Consider the following 15,311-nt stretch of genomic DNA (forward strand, 5'->3'; position numbering starts at 1 on the left):
GTTTAAGTGTTCCCTTTATTTTTTTTGAGCAGTATATATATTAGGGGTGCAACGACACAGAAAATTCCCGATTCGGTTCGGTTCAATACTTTAGTCTCACGGTTTGATATTTTTTCGATACAAAAAAGAGAAATGTCCATGCCCTTTTTAACTTGTAATTTATTTAAATTAATTGTGAACATTCGTTTAACCTCAAAAGTACAGTTCTTAAATTAAATGTTGCTGAAACAGCAAGTTTCTCAGTGGATCTGCACTGGACAATGCAGCCTAGGTGGAGTAGTCGAACACAGATCCACTGATCCTTCAACACAGAGCATCTTCAGAAGATAAGTTGCTAAAATAAATGTAAAAAAATCTGTATTCTTCGATACAAGTGTGTATTGAACCTAAAGCACTGTATTGAATGGTTTGATACAGGTACATGTATTGTTGCACCCCTTGTATATATATTTTTTTCTTTTTTTTATCCAGTGTCACCAAACAGGCACTATAATAGTCAATGTAAAAACAAGTGAATAAATCTTAAGGAATGAAACTTTTCAGTGGTTTTTTGTTCTGTGTATGCAGTTCGAAGCTCCGCATTCTTAAATCCTAACTTCATAACATGAAAGCCCATGAGAATCTTCAGATGGAGCTTTGCAGGTGGAGGGAGGCTTACTCCTGCTAAGCCCTTATTTGGTTGACTTTCCTTGGAGTGATCACCACAACACAGGTGATGCCGTTATCTTTTGCTGCCATGTGTGTTGGAAATAAAATTACCTCCTCAAACCTCCCCAGATTCAATTGATGTGGAAGAAGTTAGTATTTTCAGATACCCAGCACCACCTGGGGCAAGTCTCCTTATTCATTTTCAGCTAACCATGAATGTTTTGCTTTTCTGAAGCTCTTGATTGGTTTTAATTTAGACTATTTGCGTTGGAGATGGCGCTGGATGATAATTATGCCTGGAACTGTTCTAATACATTTGGTGACACACTTCTGCTGGTATAAAAGATTTCATCAAAATATGACAAGTTATGAATATTGATGACAGTAGGCACTTTCTAAATTTGTCATTTCACAAGCTGTTCTGAGCTGTTATGGTCATTGCACTCCTTCAGACTAATTAACATCTGCCACTGAAGGTGAAGCGGCAACATTGTTTTGGCCTGTTGCTGTTTGTGTGTTTTGGTGTGTGTGTCCATGTTCAGTTGTCTGTACTGCAAAATGTCCCATGATTCACTGACTGGATTTGAATTCAACTTTTAGAAAGTAAAAATTGAGCTGATATCTACAACTGATTGACTCATAGCGTCATCTCAACTCAAAATGGCTGTGGACCATTCTGAAAAGCCCGAGGTGTGTGTGTGGGGGGGGGGGGTGAAGTGCCTCATTTGGATTTAAAGAGACAGCCTCAAAACGAGCTGCTTTGAGACACACTTCAGAAAAGGGGCGAAAGAGGGGCTTGTGGCGTTACAATAAGGAGGAATTCAGACCAAAGCATTGTAGTTCTACTTTACAGACCCCAACTGAAGGATTTAAATGTGAAAAAGGATTTAAAATCAGGATATGTCTCCTTATTCATCACAAAATGGTTATAACTTAGTTTATTTCACAGATATCAAGGCTTGATTTCCACCAAAACAGCTATACCTCTGTCCCTTCTCACAATAAGATAGTTCAAATTACTCGCATGAAAATTGGTGGGTGGAACTGTACGTATTCTTTCAATGAATGATTGGACTTCATTTTTATAGAAATGTTTTTTTGTTTGTATTTTTTTTTTACGCAAAACATAAAAAGTTACCATGATAGATTAAAACAATAATCAGTCTACCTGGCCGGAAAGAAGCCCATATTATATTTAGGATTGGATCCTCCGTGCTTCTCTGCAGCACAAGATTCAACAAAATCTTATCTATTACAGGTTATTTCTCTGCCAATTTTGTAGGTACAGAATGACCTTTTGCCTTCTCTTGAGGCTTTGTAAATGCACAGGTCCAAGAACAGTTTTCAGCAGTATTTTATCTCTGTCCCTGTGACAAGTTCAATCATCAGTCCATTACCTAACCCAATAAATCAGGGACAAAGAGGAACTTGGATCATATTTCCCCACCTCCTTCTTTTTTAAATAAATGGGACATTAAATCCATATTAATTAAATTTCACCATCAAAAATCTGTCCTCTGATAAATTGATCCTAAGCTCTCGTGCTACCAAATATATTTTCTCATTGAAACGTCTTTTATTCTAACCCTGCTGACATTCGCCTACATTTTGTGCTGCAACATTGCGCTCCACCTCTGCGTGTTACATTAACTGTGACTTATGTCAGTTTTCCCACCTTTCCTGTGGTCATGTATCGAGACTGGCCCTAATTAAATCTGATCTGAAAGATTTATATCAAAGAATATCCCCAGTGGAGAACTTTCCCCCTTATAGAAACTGCAAAAGCTTTTGAACAGATTAAAGTGATGGAAAACTGTAGGGTCAGCATAATGTTAACAGTAGGAAAAAACACAGAAATGYTCTCTAATACAAAAAGGGGGGATTTTTTTTCTCATTTAGAACATTTAAAATTTAGATTTTATATGAATAGTTACTTGAGGCATGTGCATAAATAAAATTTGGGTGTGAAAATGTGAGGTTATGGTAAAAACAAGAGATTTTGAAGGAGAGACTGAAGCTTACTGTTAATGAGGCATGACTCCGCTTCCTGGCAGCAACCTCCAAATGCATCAAAGACTATATCAGACTAAACAAGGCTTTAAAATTAATGAATAGCTTTGTCTCTAAGGGGTAATTTTCCATCATCAGCATTGGCAAACCTCATTGTCAGGAGCGGAGCAGAAGACGGCAAAGCATTGTTGCTGCATGCGTTTACCCTGATTAATTCATGGAACAGAGAGGGTCTGATCCTGACGATTCTTTCCTTTTGTTATCATGGGATTCTCCTCAGGGTTTTAGTAATATTGCTCTCCGGGGAGAGTGCGGGTATTTAGGTTAGCTTGTTTGCCAAATGCCCCGAGGAGTTTCACTCAGATCAAAAGGGGTCTGGCCTATTAGATGTTGGCATCTAACAAATATTGATAAGTTCACACTTCACAGCTGCATGGTTAATCACAGGAGTAACTTTAAAGATTGCAGATTTCTCCAGTGTAACTTTTTTTTTTTCATCTAAAAAGAAAACGGAGCGTGAGCCATTTGCATCTGGGGATGCCTTTCAATTTGCCAGGCTTTGCCATTTGACTTTTCTCCGACAAATTGCACTACTTCCTTTAAATGAGGAGTATATTGAGCATGAGTACTCCTAATGCTTGCCTCCGATGCTGCAGCCAGAGTCGGCCTTTTAAGTTTGTCTGCGTCACTAACCCCAATAAGCTTGCGGGCAGTGGAAGTTTTTTACTGAAATACCACATAATTGGCCATTCTTCATGGACGACATAAACCATGTTACTCCACCAGAAAATGAGGCATGTAATAAACTTGCAAGAATATGTTCGTTTCAGCCAAGACTCTTTTTCTTTGCCTAATATAGGGCCATTTGCATGCTTCAAAGGTTTCTTTGGCAAAAAAATAATAACATGTGCCTGTAAAGCACTGGAGAGCTGTGATGCTGCCAAGAGCCCTTAAAATATTTACTTGTATGCTCATAATTMATTTAATTATTCAGGCTTAACCTCTAATTTCGATGCTTTTTCTTAAAGCACTGTTCATGTTTCTTTAAGATTTGTTCAGTGAATATGTCCGTGCTTGTTTCCAATATTTTGAGGCATTCTTAGCCATAAAGTTAAAAAGTTTTAGGCATGCTACGGGCACTGCTCCTAGAAAAATCCWAGGAAAGAATCATTTGTTCTTTGTGGGATCAAGAGATTTTCTCAGGGAGATACCAAAAATGTTGTGTATTGCTTTTATTTACACTCTCCTACTTTTCTTAGATTTATGTATTACTCTTTCCCAGATTCGAGCTACCTGCATTATTTTGGGAATTCGTACCTTGAGTTTCAAGGTATTGACCTTGACGAGCTCAACAACATTACAGTGAGATTTCAAACCATGGCAGCTCAGGGAACTCTTCTATATGTGGATCAAGGACCTGTTAATGGTGACTTCTTTTTCATGAAACTCTTCATTCAGGATGGAATCTTGCAGGTAATGTTAGAATATATATATTATGTTTTGCTAGCCATACACACGACAAGAAGTCATGATTTTCATGAATTAATTGCACAAAACAAGGCTGCATGGCTTTCTGYCCAGTTCAGTGTAAATGTAAAATTCAGTGAGACTGCAACAGAAAATGTGTTTTGTCTCACAATTCTAAGTTGCCAGCTTTGTTAAATGCTATTTTGACTAATTTTTAACAAACATTTTCTTGAACAAAGACAGCTACAAAGATATTTTGCCTTCAAATAAAGGTCTTTGATTGACAAAATAGAACAAATTCAAATTAGTGGCTCTAACTAAAAAAAAAATCACAACTGGATGAGCATCAGTAATTGTTTTATCCTTGAATCTGAACTTCAGTCATTTTATGGTCCTTTGAGCTGTAAAGTGAGAAAACACAGATCACATGCCTAAAACCTCTTCTCAAATGTTTCAGTATGCCTTTTGCTGTAATGAAGAGGAGGAGGTTACATGGATGAGCACACTTGTTCAAGTTGACGATGGCACAGTTCACATTGTAAACATCAGGTACGTGCTTGTAGCGGTGATGTAACCTTAGCTACGTTTTAAAATTCCTGTGTTGTGGGAAGCTTAAACTCAGGTTATTAAAAAAACAAACTGCTGATTTGTGAAAAAAAAACTGTTTTAACAAAAATCAATTAACAGTTACGGTTTTTAATTTTAAGGATGTCAAACCAGATGCTGTGATATTTATCTGCTTCAGGCAAGGATATATTTTATTGAGGAAAAACACAAAATGCAATGTTCACGTTGATAAACCATTTATACATTTGTAAGATACAAATTTACCTTTTTTTAATTAATGTTAGCACCTCAGGTACTTTTGGTTAGATCCCTGGTTTGTCACTTATTCTAACCATGGTAGATTTGTTTCCAAAGAAAGAATTATCAGTAACTCCTGAGGAAGCTAAATAATTGTCAGGAATTCCCCAATGGGGAATGTAGATTTTATTACAAATGAGCTTATATCTTAAAGAAGTGAAACAAACGTCAGAATGTGCCTGTTAGTGATCACTGACCATGTTTTATTGGCTGTTCTGAAGTCTTCATTTGCAGTTTTTCATTACAAAAAGATTAACAAGCAGAGCTGAGCACAAAATCAATGTTTAAATGATTTAAAGTGAGGCTATGGCTGCTTTAGTTATGTTGTTCCTAAGCCCATGTGCAGTCTTCCTGCCAGCTCGCTCTGTTATATTCTATGGCAAAGGTTGTGGTTTGGTTTTAAGATGCAGTGTTATTACTTATAAGCAGGAAGCTGAAACAAAGCAATCAATTCCCATATAAAGTTGTTTTAGAAACATTTTTACACTGTTCAAAGAGGCAACCCCCCTTTTATTTYTTTTATTTGGAATATGAAGAAATGTTTTGTCTATCTTACAACTCCAGTTCTGAAAAAAAAAAAGGTTGTGTAAAACGCAAGTAAAACCAAAAATGCAATAACTTGCACATCCCATAAACACATTTTATTCACAGTAGAACATAGTAAACATATCAAATATTAAACTAAGAAATTGTTCACATTTTAGGCAGAAATAAGTTAATTTTGAGTTTTATGGCAGCAACGACATGGGGCGATGAAAAGCCATAAATAGCTGGAGGAGCATTTTACAATTAATTAGGGTGATTGGCATCAGGTCAGCTAGATGACTGGGTAAAAAGGGCAATTTACAGAGGCTGAATTTCTTTGAAGTAAAGATGGGCAGAGTTTCACCAGTTGGCAAAAAACTGCGTCAAAAYATAGTGGAATAATTTCAGAATAATGTTCCTCAATGGAATATTGGGACGATTTTGAATATGACATTCATGTTATTATTAAATTTCAAGAATCTGGAGAAGTCTCTGAGCAAAGGACAACGCTGAAAGACAATATTAGATGTCCCTGATCTTCAGGGCCTCAGGCAGCACTGCATTAAAAACAGGTCAGATTCTGTTATGGACATCACTACATGGACTCAGGAACACCTCCACATTTCATTGTCTGTAAACTGTTTGCTGTGCAATTCACATTGGTTAAAGTTCTATTACGCAAAGAAGAAGCCATCCAGAAACACTGCTGTCTTCGGGCCAACACTCATTTCAAATGAACTGAGCCAAAAATCAAAACTTGATTTTATTTTTTTGTTTTCATTTTACACAACATCCTAACTTTGTCAGAATTGGGTTTTGTAAATGAACATTAAAGAAGAGATATCAAAATGATAAATTGGATACAAGTTTAGACACAAAAGGTGATAATGAACATGCTCTTGCCAAAGGTAAGCAATTATTTTTCTTGTTGGGAAGGTTGCCCCATGTTTTCTTGGCAGAAAGCTGCACTGCCCTAAATATATGAGGGTCCAATCAGGTTCAAGGGGCTACAAAGCTCAACCCCTGTTTTGTGTTTTTCCCCCTGGAAGAAAAATACAGCAGCAGTAAGAATCAATCATAATGTTCTACACCAACCCCCTGAGACGCTGCAAGAAAGAGAGCTGTCATAACTAGTGGGTTGGTAGTATGAAAAAATGGTTTTCTGCTGTTACAAAGCAAATTCTGTGTAATTGTCTGACGGCTGAGTCCGTCCATCTTTGTCTGATTTGACCCAGAGCTACAACACCATAGCCATCCTCAGCGTCACCGCCTAACTCATTATAGACTTTTAATATATCTTCCCGTCAAAGACGCTTTTCAATATGTTAAATAGAAACCCGGTGGGGCTGACTTCTCAAGGACAGTGAGCACAGTGCCCTCTGGCTGCTGGCCAGGCCGCTCTGGCAGACTGCTTCTAAATTAACCGCTTCTCCATGTTGGCTCTGGAGGAAGGACTTACGCAGGGTGGAGTAAGTGCCCCGAGTGTTTAGCCAGCGTATTCAACAGCCTGCATCTCTGGCTTAACAAATCGGACTAGATTGCTTCATGGACCTCCTAACTTCCATTCAGGGAACAAGGGCTATCAGGGGGCACTGGAGAGGGGACGTTGCATCTGTGGCCTGAGGACTCTCAAGCTGCACATGGGTAGTCTAGAATCTGCACTTAGGTAATTATCTGCACTCCCCTGTTGTTTCAGGGAGGAGAATTCGTTTAGAAATCTTTGGCTAAGGGGTGGGTAAAAAAAAAAGTTGTGTGGAGGCTTATAAAACACGTCAAGAAAACAAAATGGAGGTCAGGCGTGGTGCTTGTGAAAATGGCAGTGACTTTTGCGCCTACCAACTTGAGGCAACCTTTTTTCCCCCCACACCCGTGACGTGAATAAAAAAATGTCAAACTCTCATTTTTTTCTGTTTAACTTTGAATTTGTTTTTGCATTTGTTGTATATTTTTATCAGGCATGTTTATACTCTTCACGCAGACAACAACTGACCCCCTGTGAAGCGGAGCTGTTTCTGTCTGGTTATGAYAAAATTAAAAGTGCACCGAGTAATTACTGGTTGGGACACATGATCCAAAGAACAAACCACATCTTCACAGGTGGTTTGCCACAACATCTTCCCAGTCAGGTAAACTTTATAATTACTGTGTGCAACCACCAAAATGACATGGTACAGTCACAGTTTAAAGTTGCATATTGGAAAACTAAAAAATTGTCTTTACTTGTCAGTTTTTTTTTTCAAAGAAAGCAGAACCATTCCACAACTATACTGGTTGCATTGAAATAATTGAAMTTAACCATCTGAGGAGCTTCTCCACATTTGACGCCATCTCTGGGAGCAACATAAACCGATGCAGGTAAGGTTATTTTATTCCAATTAAACAAAACTAAGAAACTGAGGTGGGGGGGGGGGGGGGGGGGTTAGATTTTTTTTCAGTTGTTTTTGTTGTTATTCTCATTGTCCTCCAGCTTTTCTAAAAAACATAGAAAAATTACCGTTGTATGATACAATGACTCAAATCTGACAGTTAATTGTGATAAATTATACGGGRGTTATGTTCTCAGTTGGAGATTATCGTCAAAAATGTCTACTTCAAAAATAACCATGCCTCACGTTTTCCCTTTTAGCTAAGAAATTACCTTCCTGGGAGTCGAATACATGCTTTGCTCAAAATAATTTGAACATTAAAAGTCACACCGTGTCTTTCTTTACAAAATGATATAATTTCCTTCTGCTTTAGAGAAACGTCTTTTGTTAATTTTGATCACAAAATACAACAAAATTACAACCACAAAACATTTTTTATTTAGTCTGTCTTAGGAAATATTTGTTGAAGCTGATTTTAGGTATTTTTTCAGAAGATTTCACTCTTCTCAGTTCCTTTTTATTTAATATGTGTCTTGGACATGGTTAAATAAACAAACTGCACTCCTTTTCAAATACAAAACAGTACTGTAATGATACTAATACACCAGTCACATTACAAGTCAACTCAGCAAACCTTTAGCTTTACTGTAGAACCATTCCTCTGTTTCGGTGAGGCTTTTCTCAACACCTTTAAAAGTAATGTATATTTTAAATTTGAATGAAGAGTTCATCGCAAACAATGTTGACATTGTGCCAGTGTGACACTCATCTACAGGCCAGCGGTCCCTCTTTCAGGGATGAAGATGTTCTCCTTGATAGAGAGGAACGCTGGTTTGAGAGAGGAGTAAAGGAAGCCATCTTTGTGAAGAAAAACCGTCCACRGTTAAACAGAGGTGGAGGCCTTCGTGTCCAGTTGTCCTCCTACAACGCTGTTATTGCAAGTGTGACTCAGCCCCCTGTGAGCAAAAGGTGTGACTCAGGGCCCCAACGATAACCAACACGAAGAGGGAAAGAGGGACAAAAACAAGGGAACGTTGAACCCCGCTTGCACTCACTACATACACATAACACGACACCAAATAACCACAGCCGAAGCATCCAAGCCAATAAGTCAGGTGATGGGGCACTTGACCCTCTGTGAACAATAGAGCTAATCAAGCCTATTGTTAGGTGATGGCCCTCTTTTGCATGTGACTAACCTYTTTGTCCACTAGGTGGAAGCAGTGCTTTATAAGGCTGAGTTCACCTGAAACTCATCAGACTGAAGAAGTCTCTTGGAGGAGAGATGAAACGTTTTACTAAAGAATAACCCATCCAGAGAACCTACTTATTTTTTTCTTTTTGATTTTTTCTACCTGGATTACTGAGATGCATCAGGACAATGTTGACATGGCTTGTTTCTTGCTTGTTCTTGCGGGGTGTGAAACGCCTCCTTTAGGTTTAAAGGAACAGCATCAAACCAAGTTGCTTTGAAATACCCCTCAGAAAAGGGGCGAAAGAGGGCCTTGTGGAGTTCAAATAAGAAGGAATTTAGACCAAAGCATTGCAGTTCCACTTTATGTAGACCCTAGCCTGGTAAAAACCAGCCCTTTGTTCTTTGCTGTGCTTCGTGGGTCTGGAACTTTGGGCATTGAGAAGCGATTTCTTGCTGGAGGCGTGGACTCTGTTGAAGTTTAAAATGATTGGATCTGATTTAACCAACGGCTAATGTTTGGCCGTGATGTATGTAGTGCGCTAGCTCAATCGAGAAGGAAGCTAAGCTAAGAAACTAACAGGAAATTGCTTGCGCGGAAAACAACCATCCCCTACTGGAAGCGAGAAGTACCGAGCTGAACAAGACAACTGTAAATGAGAGCTGCGGGCTTTGTGAGACAAATTTCATTTAATTTGGAAGCCTTGTGTACACGAACTGGCTTCATTCACTTCCTCCACTGCCATTGCTTAACTACAAGCAGACTAAAATGGCGCAGAAAATTGATGTCTTCCTTCACAACTCTTCTGTTCGCTGATTGGCCCGGTTGAAATTCTATGGGAGAAATCCCAGACGAAGCAGTGAAGGGAAACTAGAATTGAAGGCAAGGGCCAGGCTATATAGACCCCAGTTAATATCATTTAAATGTGGAGGAAAAAAYGGGATTTAAAAGCATGATATGTCTCTTTTTAAGCTGTCTTTTGTCTACAGATACACTGTAAATGCAGTAGAGGACTACACAACAGGTCCATTAAGTCTGACAAGTCGCTTGGCTTACCCTGACATGATGAACACAACAATGAAAATGGTGACAGCAGCTTCTCCACCTCCCAGTCGCCCTCCACATGAAGCTCCGGTTTGCCATGAAGGTCTTTGCAGCAACGGAGGAACGTGTCATCAGCTYCAGCTGGCTGGCAGAACTCTTCCTTCCTGTCACTGCCCGCTCCATTTTACTGGAACTTCATGTGAAAAAGGTACCTGAATGTTTTTTTTTTTTTTTCACATTCAGCGTTTATTTGTTTTATACAGTGAAGAACATTACCTGCTGCATTATGACCTCCACAGTGATTTAACAAGAACCAGCCAACAAATTATGTTTCTTAATGTATGCTGAGTCTCTTTGGCTAATAGGTTTTGCTGTGAGGGGTAATAGAGTCAGCTGCATTAAGAATTTTGAGCGATGTGAATTATTCAGTATATGATTAATGAAATTGGAGATCTATATAAGCAGCTCAAATCGTTGCTGCGTGTCCACATGCGCCTCCAGGGCACACTCAGAATGAGAATGCAACCTTGCAGCGCTTGTTCAGCTTTCAGCAAACACTCTCACTCCTGTCCCAAGCAAAAATGTTTATTTTGTACCAACCACTAGGACACTAATACTAAAGAGCCTCGAGTACTAGACACACATGCTAAGTTTCCAGCCTTGTTCTGACAAATTATTCCTACAGTGTTAACATTTTGGTAAGTAAATATGTAGATTAGATCTAACAAACTGAATAGAATCAAATTAACTTTTGCTCCTGATAATTCACTATATGGTGGARTGGAAGAGGACATCTCACTTTAAATTATTATTGAGTTTTTGTCAAAACATAAAGTTTCAGACCACTTTAAGATATCGCGAGACCTTTAACTACAAGATCAATACTGATTTATATTGCGTTTTATTTTTCATTGTTTGTCTGTTGCAAAATGGAAGGAACACACAAGATAAATCAAGAGAAGAAAGACAACTTTGCTACATTTTTTTCTTTTTATTTCTTTCACGTTTTTGTTGGTCTAATATCCAGTACCATAACTAGTATTGGAAGTCTATATCCACCTTTCTTTAGTTTTGATTTTAGCAGAAAATATATATTTTTAATGGATTTCTTTAAGTAGTTTAAGACTCAATGGAATGTATTTGCAAGCATTTATTTTTCAGATATAAAGTCTTTGAGAAATGGACAAAAAGCACTTAAGATTTCTAGAGATAAGTACAAAAGGTTTTTACATATTTTTTAATATTATGTCACTTTGTAGTCTAATGTTCTGCTAATCGCCTCAATTTGTCTGTTGTTCACATACTTAAAATGTGAAAGAAAACTTGACATTTGAACTGGGTTTTCAAATGATTTATTTTACTGATATTTTCAAAAAGAACAGCCCTTTTTAAAAATMGCCAAATAGCTCAACTCAAACCATTTTAAAGAACTTTGTAACTTATCAGGGTCACTTTCAGGCTCTATTGTTTTTGGAAAAAGTAAGCTGTGCTTCTGTCAGAGGCAAACTACTCCTCTTTATCGAAGGTTCTGCTTGTTTGTGGACAAAATTGGTGCTGCTCTTAGAACACCGATTTGTTCATTATTGAAAAGTTACTTTCTCTCTTAGATGAACACAAGGTTACTTGGTAGCCTAAAAAGTTGGACATGTTTAKTAGTGCACTTTGCAATCCATKCATCCATCCATTTTCTGCCACTTATCCACAGTTGGAATATGAAGYCAACAGGTTAAAGAAGGAAATCCTAACCTCCCTCTCCCCAGCAACACATTCCAGTTCCTTCCATGGGGTTTTAAGGTATTCCCAGGCCAGAGATGGTCCTCTAGCAAGTTCTGGGGCTGCCCCAGGATCTCCCACATGAGCATACTCAAAAGTCCTCCAAAGCGAGGGGTGCAAAAGGCGTCCTAATCTGATGTTTGGACTACTTAGGCCTGAGTCCCACTACAAGAAAATCAGTCCGATTTTTGCCCTTCCAACAATCTTAAGGAAGTCCAGATTATCGTGATGGCTCTAAATATAATCATAGCAAATACTGTATTCCCACCGTGGGTGGTGAGTTAAGAGTGATCTAGTCGGCTCGGAAGGACGTCGGGACCGCTCCGACCTCAAATCGGGGATATTCAACATGTTTGATTTTTTTTAGCCCGATATCACAGTGTGTGTAGTTTTCACCTGAGCTCGCAGCCTGTTAAATGAGACGTGTAGCCAATCAGAATGCGAGGTGATGTAAACACGGAGGGGATTCCAAAACAGAAGACAAAAATACTGTCATGACTCACCAGYAAGTCTGTTGGATGTTAAAAGTCCTATGAAATTGTTTTCCTCTGGCAAAAGATAGTCCACAAACGATCAATATTGTTTCTTCCTTGTTGCAAATGTTTATTTACTCTGAACTCACGTCTCTCTGGAGGTCACCTGAGATTTTTTTTTTTTGGACATATGAATTCTCGTGAGATTTCAGGAAGTCGTGCGTGATTTAAAATCTGACAAATGAATGTTCATGAAAGAAATATCTTTCTGTGCGTGGTGTGTTGTGTCTTGCCGTGTGGTTGTACACCACACACTGTAGGACCAAACCTGGTAGATCCATGATTTTTATCCTCACATGTGGGCTCTATCAGTCTTTGAAAATCAGCCGACWGTTTTAAAATRTTGTAGTGTGACGCAGCCTTAATCTGAGCTCCGCCCAGCTGATGGAACTCTTCACCTTATCTCTAGGACTGAGCCCAGCCTATGGAGGAAGCTCATTTAAGCTGTTTGTTAGGATCTCCAGTTCTTTCAGTCTTGATCCACACTTCATGACCATATGTGAGAATTGGAGTGAGTAAATCAAGAGCTTTATTTAGTTCAGCTCTTCAGCATGACAGACCAGAACAATGGCTTTATTACTGTTATGGAAGGTTCGGTGGATTGATCAATCTCTTCATCCCATCATCGCTTTTAAACAAAACTCCTAGATACTTGAACTCCTCCACTTAAGGCAAAGATTCACCACAACAAGAAATAAGCTTTTCATGTTTATCCATTTGGGAGCCATGTTTCAGACTAAGAAGAGCTGACTCTCGTGCCAGATGCTCCACACTCAGCTTCAAAGTTACCCAGTGCGCACCTGAGGCTATGGCCCGAAGATGCCAAAAGAACAACATTGTCAGCAAAAAAGCAAAGATGAGACCCTGATTTTCCCAAACCTGACTCCCTCTCCACGACTGCACTTTGAGATCGTATCCATCAATACCATAAACAGAATGTGAGACGAGGGACAGCCCTGGCAGAATCCAGCTTGCAATGGGAAGAAGCTTGATTATGTGCCGAGAATGAGGACACAGCTCTGCRTCTGTTATACAGACTGAAAAGCCCTTTAAAAAGATCCTGGCACTTTGCACTCCCATGACCCTCTTAACTACTCTGCAAGGGTAAAAATCTGGTTCAGTGTTCTATGARCAGAATGAAAGCAAAACTGCTCCTCGTAACTCTGATGTTGGACAACTAGTTGGAGCCCCACTGCCAACATCCTGAAGTAAACTGCTATTCTAATCTACTTTATTCTCTATCAGCAAATATTAAATAGAAACTAAAGCTGGTTTTGCCAAACCAGACATCCTTTTTTATGTAAAAAGGAAGCAACTCATTTGAAAATGGTTATGCAAGCAAATTAAATCTGATCTTATATATATTTGCCTACACAAACAAACAGATTAGCTCCACACTGCTCTCTTTTTATAATCAGATTTAGCTCARAAAAGCTGTTAGAAACAACTGTCATCTCCTTCTGCAAAAGCTGCTTCAAATGTGGAAAATGCTTACATGTGACTCTCTRGTTATTGTTGTGGACGACACATACCATGTGGAAGAACAGGTGGCTTAGCAGGCAGAGACGCTGCAATAAGTAAAAATAAAAAGACAAAAATTAAAAAAAGGTGTGACACTTTTTTTTAAATGTTCCATAATTTTTTCTTCATTTCAAGCCTTGGTAATATTTAGATTTTCAGTCAAGTCTTAAATATATACTAGAATTAACAGTAAACACAGATCCTATATAGCTGACCAGGGAATAATTGAAAGTGTTAAAAATTTAGGCTAATAACAGTCTAATGTTTAAAAAGCTGACAGAACACTGCTTCCAGCTAGTGGTAATGGTCATTAGCGTATGTTGAGTAGCACATTTGCACCCAGATTTGACACATGTGCCATGTTTTCTAAAAATACAAATTTACAGGTGTTTAAGTAATTTACTAACACAGTCTTCTTTTCTTCAGGCACTGTAAAACAAAGTGCTATTTTTAAGACTTGTCTCTCATTTGTTGTTCCCATGGGAGATCGCTAAACCACATGATAGACACTGCTATATTAAGTCTGTTAATAATCAGCATTTTGTCCTATGGCTAAAAAGCTACAGTGGACACAGGCAAATGTGACTCATTCATTGACTAGTTTTTTTTGTTAACCCATTCCCCTGTTTTGTATTTTTCCAATTTGCAGAAATATAAATGACACTCGTTGGTATGCTGGATCTTTACATCTGACTACCAGAAATAAACAAGCTTATCTGCTAATTAACTATGATTTAAATCTGTAATACACGTGTCAAACTCAAGGCCTTAGAGCCTAATGTGGCCTTCAGGTGACTCCCATCTGGCTCGCCAGATGCCCCCCCCCCCACACACACACACACACACAATTTTTTGTTATTTTTTACTTAATATGAAAATTGTTATTAAATCAATACATTTAAAAGGTGAAAGTTAATAATACTTGTCCTGCCCCTGAGCTGCTGACTTTAAGTAACTGAACAATAATGTCTCAAAATAAGCTGCTTTAAAGCCAGCATTGACCATAAACTACGTTTCCCATAATGCATGTCGATTATGTATGGGAATTCCCTGTAGGAAAGTGGGGGAGTTCTTTTAAGAATTTAAGATGGCAGCTACTCACCACAACTCATCTGTGGGTAAAACTCCTACTTTTACTTTTAATAGTATTTCTGTACTATTTATTTCACATTTAGTTATTCGTACACTTAGTACTTTTCAGCGTTTATCAGAGGATGCGTTAAAATGCTGTTTCTATGCACAAAATACCGCTTAGAGCTCAGTTATTGTTTGTTAGAGGTGCTCAGCCGTAGCAAAGAGATGAGAAACATGATGTTTCGTATGGAGAGCCCTTTTATTCAAAATACAATAAATAAATAAATAAATAA

At 38.4% G+C, this 15,311-nt stretch overlaps 1 protein-coding gene across 1 annotated transcript in view; it reads left to right on the forward strand.

Annotated features, from left to right (window-relative positions):
* eys (eyes shut homolog) overlaps positions 1–15,311 on the forward strand; it is a 205,300-nt gene that overhangs the window by 120,643 nt on the left and 69,346 nt on the right. The window contains exons 35-39 of the mRNA XM_014010919.1: positions 3,941–4,131; positions 4,583–4,674; positions 7,493–7,640; positions 7,742–7,869; positions 10,063–10,325. Of these exons, the coding sequence (XP_013866373.1) occupies positions 3,941–4,131; positions 4,583–4,674; positions 7,493–7,640; positions 7,742–7,869; positions 10,063–10,325 (822 nt within the window). The remainder of the gene's footprint in view (positions 1–3,940; positions 4,132–4,582; positions 4,675–7,492; positions 7,641–7,741; positions 7,870–10,062; positions 10,326–15,311) is intronic.

This window comes from Austrofundulus limnaeus, unplaced genomic scaffold, assembly GCF_001266775.1.
Source record: "Austrofundulus limnaeus strain Quisiro unplaced genomic scaffold, Austrofundulus_limnaeus-1.0 Scaffold0, whole genome shotgun sequence".
In the NCBI taxonomy this organism is placed as follows: domain Eukaryota; kingdom Metazoa; phylum Chordata; class Actinopteri; order Cyprinodontiformes; family Rivulidae; genus Austrofundulus; species Austrofundulus limnaeus.